Raw genomic sequence first — 10,106 nt, forward strand, 5'->3', positions numbered from 1 at the left:
TGTGTACGGCATTCAAAATGTGCGCCGCCATCCCCATACGGTGAATCACCTCCTCCCTCTCTTTGACAGACGGCTTTTGGATCTGCCTTCCAGTGTGGCCATTTGAAACGACTATAAACACTTTGATTTCCAAAGAGTTCAGACATCATGTTGTGTGGCAGCGGCGGTATCAGATGAATGAAACAATATCAATTCTAAAATTCTTCTCATTCGTTCAAAAAGGATTTTTTTTTTGGAAAAGTGTAACACTTTTTTTAACAGACTTTTTCTGGCCTTTGTGGCATTTTCAGTCTCTCATTTCGGCTCTGCTTCCCAACTTCTACTCAAACAAAAAGGTCGCTTCTTCCCTTGTCACAAGAGGGCCAAAAAGTGTGCACAGTGAGCAACAAAACTGACAGCGTTTAGACATCAACGACACGGACCGACCCCCAGGCCCTGTGAAAACCCTCCACACAGCCTGATGCGTTCCATTTCCTCTTTTGGGTAATGACTCATCAGATACGGTAACACTGGTCAAAGCAAATCAGAAAAGCAGTTTAATCATGTTGGATCAGCAAAAAGAGGGGAGGGAGCTCTTTGCCACGGTGAAGTTGTCTGTAAGAAAATTAATGACTTAAACTTTCAAACCTGTAAAGAGAGGCTAAAGTGGGAATCTACGGTAAAATAACCCTGAAGGAAACGTATTAGTCCACATTCAGCTTTGTTCGAAAAGAGGTCAAGAGCGGCTTTGCCTAGAAAGACTGCCGCGGCTCAACGTCTCAAACTCGCTGAGGGGAGAAAAAGGGAAAAGATAGGGCTCAGTAGGATATGTCAAGCCTTTATCAATCTTACATTAAGAGAATGTTAATCTTAGTCCAAAAAAAAAAAAAAATCCAACTACTCTCCCCCCTGGGCTTGCTTTTCAAAATGCTTGTCTCCTTTCAGCCGACTTCAAATCAATTTCAAGCTCCAATGAGATATATATGTAAAACATTGACAGAGAGGTTTCAATATTTATAGTTGCTCAAAAGGCCTTCAGCTTTGTAGCACAGAACACAGAGGCGACAAATTCAACAGCAATTGTATTTTTTCTTTGGTTAAGAGGAACAGCATTTTTTTTTTTTTTTGGTGGGAAAAAAAAAAAAGCTTGTTATTTGACATGACACAAGCAGAAATCTTGCGATTCTCAGCGCCGTCTTGACAGTTTGATAAAAAATATAAATAAAAACAACCAACGACGTGTACTTCCAATTTCAACTCCCCCAGTGTTCGATGTCAGACCCAAGTGAATGACTGCCTGCTACACCGCCTTGACTACCGAGTTGGGTACACTAAAGGAAAGGCATCAAGAAAAATACATCAGTTATTCTTGAAACACTGCAGGTCCTTAACAGTTAAGGACAACACCTAACAACAGTACTGGCTTTTAAGCGGAATCTGTTGGGAGGACTGACGTCTGCAACTGTTCCTGTCAGCGTAATGACGGAGTAAAGTATCGGAGGGATTTGGATTTAGTGATCATTGCCTCGGCTGCTGCTCGACTGCCTTTGGCTAAACGGGAATAAACAGCATCGCTCAGTGGAGAGCAACAGACTTGACTGGAAAGAGTGTTCTTGAACCCGCATGCAGGGAAACTGGTGGGCAAACTGCCTGCTTGGCAAACCGCACCCAAAGATGTCAGTAACGCGTACTTCATTATTTGATATACACAGGTAAAGGAGGACTGAGGAGGGGGGTAAAGAAAAGATGGAGCAGACTGGGATCACTTGAAATATCTGAATATTTTGACCCGCTGCATTTGAATGTAAAAGACATGAAGTTCACTTGTAATAAAAATGTGCTTTACAAACAAACAACTTTCACATTGGTATTTGGATGGCAAACAATCGCACCAGTGAGATCCAACAACTTGCAACAACCGAAACATGCCAACTGCTTTGGTTGTGTGGTTTGGATATTTATGTGGAACAGAGGCTTAAATATGGAAAAGGAATTTTGAACAATTTAGCCAACTGGCAAAAGTGTGGATCTTCTCTCTCGTATTTAGCCACTTTTGTCGTCATGTTCTTCTCACAATTAGGCAAAGTGGCGAGTTAAGGTGTAAACCCTGTCGATATGATCAGTCGCGTCTGAGGTCAAAAAAACTGCCACAGAACAGACCAAAAAGACGAGAAGAGACGAGACGTAATATGTCTCTATAACAGCAGGCTGCGCTAATCTGTAATGTTGCCCAAGAAATGAAAACCGGCAGCTGATTGGACGAACGCGTCACATGGGTTTGTTTTCTCCGGAAATTCAAAGCCAGACCGTCATGGCGGCCGTTCAGAATACGGTCTCATATTGTACTAAAAGAGTTCACTGAAACATGTTTCTGAAAACATTTTAAGAGAGAAATAGGCCGTGCAGTTGCTGAATCTGTCTTCATTTCAGATCAACAAAGGTCAGTTTAAAAGATTTTTGTCAGATTTTGAGAGACTAGTCACCTCATTCCACTCGCCATTTCCGGGTGAGTCCCGACGGCCCCGCCGCCGACCGAACATGTCAGGTCGGCCAAAATGAACGCCGACAGCCCCCCAGACGGACGACGGCACGGGACACACCGAAAGGACTCGAGTCACTGACCTCGCCAGATTGTCAGACGGCCGATAATCGGCCTGATGTGTCAGCACCATTAGTCGTAGTGCTAGCATGCCATTATGATTGATTTATAGTGTGCTTTGTCAGTGGGGCTACGGTTTAGATTTTGTCTCCGTGCGTGTGACGGTTAGCTGACTAGGCTAATGCTCGGTGTTAGCCAAAGCTTTGCTAAAGGAATACGCCACCGTTTGGTGAAATAGGGCTTATCACGGTCTACCCTGGCTGTAGATAGGTGGGCCAACGCATTCTTTGTCTCAGTGCAAGTAATTGGGTTGTTTTTTTGTCTTTGGTTGGCTCACTTTTACTCACAACATGCTAACCGGCAACATAGGATTCCATTCAGTACGCTAAGCTAACTAGCAGCGGCGCGGCCGGTGTTGCACCGGACTAAAACGATGCATGCACAAAAAAATGCGTTTGCCCACCTATCTACAGCTAGGGGACACCGTGATAAGCCCTGTTTCAACAAACGGTGGCGTATCCCTTTAACTTCTGGGTCTGTGTCTGCATCACACAACATATTTTAGTCCACATAAGCCATGCCTTGCATTATATCATATGTTCCATTTTTCATTAGCTATAAGGAGTATCCACATATTCGCACAGAAATGCATGTAAATATTCAAAGCCTGTAAAATGGTATTCAGGCCAGCCCTATTTGAAATAGATGGACACCTCAATCACATGGCTGGGCATGCTTCGCCATGAATAACAAAACTAATAAAATATGCTGGAATTCTTGTACGCGGAGTCACAGCCACATCTGTGGGGGCACACAAACAAAAGCATGCAATATCAGAGCCGGGGCCGAGGACTTGTACAGTTAAATTATTGAGATCCTCTGTGATGCCTCTCATTCTGTCAGCATGGGTCAAAAGTGAGGAATGAGGATAAAGCAACAGGGGGTGGGTAGGATTATGAGGGTCTGGCGGATGTGGGAATGCGGGAGCATGTGGCGCCCATGAACACATGTCCCTCCAACCCCAACACCGCACGTTTTAAATGTTTAACAGGGAGGATCTCCTAAGAGGAGCTTCAAAAGGGCCGTGACTCCACTGCCAGGCGGGGGGGGGGGGGGGGGTGCCCTCATGCCACGAGCACAATGCCATTCTGCACTGAAATAGCAGGTATGTTGCTGCACAGACAATCAATTCTCATGGCTTTGCTGATTGAATATAGTACAGTGATGATTAACATTTAGGACACATGTTCTCCTTGCAGTTTGGATTCACAGATATGCGTTCATTAAAACATTACAGAGAATGAGCTGGAAACAAGCATTGATTCTGTACAGACCCACCAAACTCTGTTCCCCAGACGATCTGCTGCTTTAATGTCTTCATAGAAAAAATATGAAAAAAAAGGGGAAATAAATTCTCATTCCTTTATTTGGGAGTACAGCTCATTACCCATCAAAGCTGGAACAAAAATTCTCATCCTGAAAATACCAGTCCAACTGTCCCAAACCAAGACCGACAGCCAAAGTCCTGATCCTCTGTAGTAATACTTCTCTAACCCCCAATTTCCACCAACTGTGGAATGTCTGCGGATTCGCTCCGGAACGGCGGTGGAGTCAATAGGTTTCCGTTAAAGTCGATGTGTGTATTTCCACTGACTGCGGAACGGCTGTGTTCCAACTCCGTCCCAGCTCCGGCGATTCCCGGAGCAGATCCGCAGAGTTTCTATTTTTGCCCGACGCCGAAGAGCTCCGCAGCAATTCAGCACAGGGCAGATAGAGCAGGACAGGAAGTCGAGCACAGAAGCAAAATAAAACATCCGGTTAATTTTCAAAATAAAATACACCGTGCTCACGGCGGATCATATTTCCATGCACCGCACCTTGAAAACATCATAATGGGCGAAGACAGGCCTGAAGTCGGAATGGAAACAAACTGCTGTTGGTTTTGTGGTTCCGTTTATAGAAACTACATCCTGTTATATTGCACGATCATACGTGAATTCGCGAGATCTCGTGGGTCCTAGTGACTTCAGCTGTTGTTGCCACAGCCGTTCCGCAACAAATCCGGACCTGGTGGATATTGAAGGACATTTTGTGTGTTCAAAATGTCAACATCAAAATATTTCCAAAACTTTAGTGCTGTGTTTGACCATTACTATAATTTGATACATGTTAAGGCGCATCACTGCCTGCTTTGTTTTATTTTTTACCAGAAATGTCATTTTCATTTAAAAAAGGCATGTATCTGTGTGTCCCAGCCTTTAGTTGAAAAGTGGATTTCTGGATCAAGACAATAAAACAGTAATCCAAAGAATAACATGCTAAAGTAAAATATTTATTTCCAGCACGGTCCTTGGTGTTACACACATGAAACAATATACAAGAAGCAAACACACCGGACTAAAAAGACATACAATATGAGGAGGAGGATAAAATAAAAAACAAAAATGCTGTAAAAACTCTCCAATTTAGCAATACATATTCACCTTTTTCCATAAAAGTTGCTTGACCTGTGTTTTAAAAATCCCTCATGATGATAGGAGTTTTGTAGCATTAGGCCAACTATTCCATGCCATGATAACAGTGTAAAAGAAAGAATTGTTAGCTGCATTAGTAGCTCTAAGAACTATGCAAGAGCAGATGCTGGCCCTAGTATTATGACTATGCTGCGTGTGGACCATGGTTACATTAGAGCATAAATATTTGGGGGCCTGACCATTAACATTAGTAACCCTGTGCAACTTAAGACCTCAGAAGGAGAACACCCAGACCCTATTCAAGAGTTGTTTTCTAGAGCTGGTGCGGTGCATGAAAGGTGAGGCCAAATATAGTATAGCTAGTTGGTACCACTCTACCTCCCACACTCCCTTTTCCCTCAGAGTGGACTGTGGGCGTACATGATGGCAGCACCAAGCTACTTCTTTTCAGCCTGAGCCTGATCAGGCACCGTGTGCTACTTTACGGAGAGCACCGACTTGGATTTACAGGAGTTAAAAAGAAAAAAAAAAAGGTTCCAGTGGTGGCCGGGTTAGCTAAGTTGGTGGAGCAGGCGCACATGTATAGAGGTTTACTCCTCGACTGCATGTCATTCCCCCTCTCCCTCCCATTTCATGTCTTCATCTGATGCCCTAAAAAAATAATCTTTAAAAAAAAATTAAAATAACGGTTCCAGTGGTGATCGTGATGTCATCCAACTAAAACGAGTCTGTCTGTCCTTGGTTTTTATCGACAACCGTTCATCCGATCGTCTTCACGCCTGCCGGCTGTATTGCTGCTGACGTCCCAAGGAATTTTGGCGTTTAGTGCGAGCCCTTGAGATCTACGGGACCTATTTATTAGTAGTGCTTTATGTACAAACTACCCTATTAACTCTTACACCGCCGACTGGCATCCTGGCTCGCTACAGTACATTCAAGAACAGATGAAGAAAGAGAGACCGGGGATGCGACATTGTAACAACAACTTCAACAGTTCAAGCATCAGCGATGCAACTGATGTTCCTGGAAATAGCCTCGTCCCAAATAGCCGTTTGTTAGCAAATGACGCATATACTCTAGCATAGCTGGGGGACACAACTGTGTCATGGCAGGAGCATTTCTCAGGACCCAAGGAGGCGACGTGTCTAATGTAAAGTTGTTTGGATGAGCGGTTCTCGAGGAATTTTCAAGCGGCAACACCGGAGGCCGAGCAATGGACCCGTTCCGAACAGGTACATTTTGAAGGGGCACTGCGCTACTGGCAATAGAAATCAACAAAACCTTCTTAAAAACCTCTCAAACCATTGCTTAAACATAAAACACTCTTCACAACATTTACAACACTCCCTCGCTGTAGCTAAACATAGTACTATATCTAATCACTACTATCCAAATTTCAAGTCTCAGGCATCTTATATACACTCAAAAAACTTTTCAGTGGAGTATTCCTGAAAAGAATAGTATTATGACACCCATACTGTCTGTGGTTTTGAAAATCTTTTCATTCACCCATACATTATATACAGCTAAACCTAAATTAATTCAGAGCACACAAACAACAAATCAAAGCACAATTCATTTATAATGCAATCATAGAGTGCTACCGGATTCTCTCATGTTAGAAACGAATAAACCGCCGGTGGAAAACATTCAACTCATTAAGTGTGATCATCTTCTCAGAGAGGAGGCAAATGGGAAGTGATGGCCAATCTGAAATCAGTTTTGACTCAGAGAAGGCTGTTTGAACAAGCACTGTTGCACTACTGCAGCCGTTCTGTCCAAACCTGGGCAGAAAGTGTGTGTGCTGTGGGACATTAGCTGCTGGTGTGTGTGTGTGTGTGTGTGCATGCGTGTTCTCGTTTAACTACATTCATGGGGTCCAAAAACTGGGAGTCCAGTCCCCACAAAGATAGTGAGACGTATATATATATATATATATATATATATATATATATATATATATATATATATATATATATATATATATGTGTGTGTGTGTGTGTGTGTGTGTGTGTGTGTGTGTGTGTGTGTGTGTGTGTGTGTGTGCAGTAGATGAGGAAGGTGCTGTAAGCTCAGCAATGATGGCTACCTACTTGGGCCAATATAGTCCCAGTAGTGTTGAATTGCTGACAGCCATTGCTTTATACACACACCCACAAACACACAAACAGTAATGTCACGGTATTAACAAGTGGACAGAGTTGTGATGCAGTCAGACAGACAACACACACAGCAGAGGCCTGTATGCGAGCTGTCATGATCAAAGTGATTGTTTTTCTTTTGTTTGTTTGTCTCTTTTGGAATATGAAGGAACTGAATGAGAAAGAGGGGAGGGACAAATCCATTAACTTTCCCCCCAAGAGACCGAGATGTCAAGATCAAATGGGCGTCTCCTCAATGAAAGTGCCGCAGCTTGTCGGCCGCCGGCTGGCTTCACAGCAGGTCAGCGTTTCCTTTTTTTAGCACTCATAATGACAGGTTGTCATTATATATACTAAAAAAAGCCCAATTGTTGATCGATACGTGCAACACGCAGACACATAAACACACTCGGAGCACTGAGCAGTCACACGCACATACACACACACAGCCTTGAGCAACTCTTAATGCATCCTTTCCCTTTTTAACTATGTATGGGCTACAACACATTGATTTCTTATGTATCAGGTTATGACAGCTCTTCAATATTGCTGGAGGCAGCCGTGGGGGGGCTTACTCCAAGAGCACACAGCTTGAGGCTGCAGACCTGACAGGGGAGAGCTGGCATTACGGAGGAGGCTGCTGTTGTCCTGACTACTGTCACTGCGACTCACAGCAGACCTGTGCTGCTTGTTGCAGAGAAATGACTCAGGCCGGTGTGTGGGTTACCTTAGCTGACTCCTGAGCCCCTGTTTCCACCTGAACTATCCCTGCAGAGGTGGAATGGGCACAGTAATGAGGCAAACGCTGGCTCCCTGCATCTCTGCGCACAAGACGCTCCTGCACAAAATGTTTTTTTTTTTTTTTTTTTTTTTTTTTTTTAAGCGGGCTATAGACTGGGCCGTGCCGAAAAGAACCGCAGGGATTTGCCTGCCCATATCCATCCTGTTAGTTTATCAACTATGCCAGCCTTTAAATAATGCAGTTTGGTTTGGGGGAAAAGAGTCACATCGCTTTGTAAGTAAGGAGCTGTCGTGGGCTGTGCATTACCTGAAGGAGGCAGCGCTCCTTGAAGACGTAGCCAATGAGCGCGTCCAGGTGCATCAGACACTGGTGGTAGCGGATATGATGGGTGAGGACAGGCAGCATCATGGCGTGCTGTGGAGGACAGAGAGAATTGGCAAACAGGGCAAGATAAAATTGGAAAGGGGAAGAAACAGGAAGAGATAGTAATGAAGGATTGTACCTTATATGAAAGGAGAGTAAGGGGAGCGCGTTTTTGAGAGAACATGTGATGAAGAGTTTGCGAGAAAGAAAGGGAGAGAGTTGATAGAGGGAACAGGCAGGGAGAAATCAATCAGCCAGTCATTATTTATTAAGTGGTGCACTGCAACAGAGAGATGAAATAATCAAAAACCCAATCGCTGCACTGTGAGAGGGAATGACAGAAAGGAGGGGAATTCACAATTGGACAGGACAGTCAAATCGAAGACCATTTCACATTGTTGACATGCTTACATTCGGACAAACACTGACAGCCCCCTCTGACCCTCATGTATTGAAAAGGAAAAAAAGTTTTGAGTGCAACAAAGTGAAGGAAAAGTGAAACTGGAGGGCGAGGAGGAGGAGGTGGTGGTTGATGAGTTGTGAGTGAAGTGAGAACAAGAGAATGAACGGCAAAGGAAAAATAAGCAGTGGTCAGCAAATTAGTGCGACAGTCAGAGAGCCAATCTCCAGAATCATTAGGGGAGGCTTATCAAGTGGCTGAGGAAGTGTAGCAAAGGCTGGTGTACACACATTAACCCCGTGCCACCACATGAGAGAGGAGGGAGCCATGCATGTTTTAATTAATGCTACTGGGGAGGGTGAGCCCGAGGCCCGGCGGCTACAAGCGGTGCTGCTACGTAGCCCTGGGGCCATCACAGGGGCCGTGGTGACACACTCCCCAGGCCTTGTTAAGCAGCCAATTAACAAAGCCGGGCCCTGCTCGTGTCTACAGCTCCTGACCTGTTCTGATGACTGCCGGAGAGACTGAGTGTGCGTGTGTGCGTGTGCGTGTGTGTGTGTGTGTGTGTGTGTGTGTGGAGAGGCGAAGTGGGCGGCTGTTAAGAGTTGATTCTCTGGTAATTAAAAAAGTGGGGAATCTCTTAATTTACTGTCACGGATGACGTTTGGGCAGTTTGGACACCGTCCAACCAGACCGGCGGCCTGAATTTCCTTTTCCCCTGGCTGAAATATTACGAGCATGAATTTTAAATTGTGCTTTAACTCACTATATCAGAATTTAATGGAATGTAATAAAATGCTCATGCCAACTTGTTTTCCATTTAATCGCAACCATTTGTTTCGTACAGAATACAAAGAAATAAACTGAACGTTAACAGTGATGTACACCGTTATCTTGGGCAATAGAGATGTCGTTGTAAGACTTACTCACTTCAACGTATTGGAAGAGATTATATTAGGCAACATATATTCATCAATGCCAAGTATTTAAAGCAATTCAAATTTGCAGTAGCGATATAATCGGACTTTCTACCTACTTACCTGCAAATCAAATAGAGGTAGAGGTGTATTCCTTCATGCTCTATCTGGATTATGTATATATGTAGGCTGATTAGTGATGATAAATAAATGCACCACACTGTTGAAGTGAATAAAGACCCACCCACGGTTATTATCTCTGATGTAGAAGGAAAAACAAGCCCTTCCCTGAAATGTAAAATCGACTGATGGCCTTCATATGGATGTGATCAAGGACACAAAGGAAGACAGAGCAGGGCAACGCAGTGAATCAAAAAATAAACATTCAAATATAACGTTGATGAATACATGTTGGGTAGCCTGGTCCTTCACAGAGCCTTTCAGGTGAAACAATCTTGGTGTAGCCTAGTGATTTCAGTGACGAGGGGGGG

General features: G+C 44.0%; 1 protein-coding gene across 2 annotated transcripts in view; it reads right to left on the reverse strand.

The window, feature by feature from the left end:
• The window catches only part of drosha (drosha ribonuclease III), a 100,916-nt gene that overhangs the window by 59,634 nt on the left and 31,176 nt on the right, over positions 1 to 10,106 (reverse strand). For both annotated transcript variants that reach the window (XM_028569592.1, XM_028569591.1), the window contains exon 17: positions 8,242 to 8,349. In XM_028569592.1, coding sequence (XP_028425393.1) covers positions 8,242 to 8,349 — 108 coding nt within the window. The remainder of the gene's footprint in view (positions 1 to 8,241; positions 8,350 to 10,106) is intronic.

This window comes from Perca flavescens, chromosome 22 (assembly GCF_004354835.1).
Source record: "Perca flavescens isolate YP-PL-M2 chromosome 22, PFLA_1.0, whole genome shotgun sequence".
Lineage (NCBI taxonomy): Eukaryota > Metazoa > Chordata > Actinopteri > Perciformes > Percidae > Perca > Perca flavescens.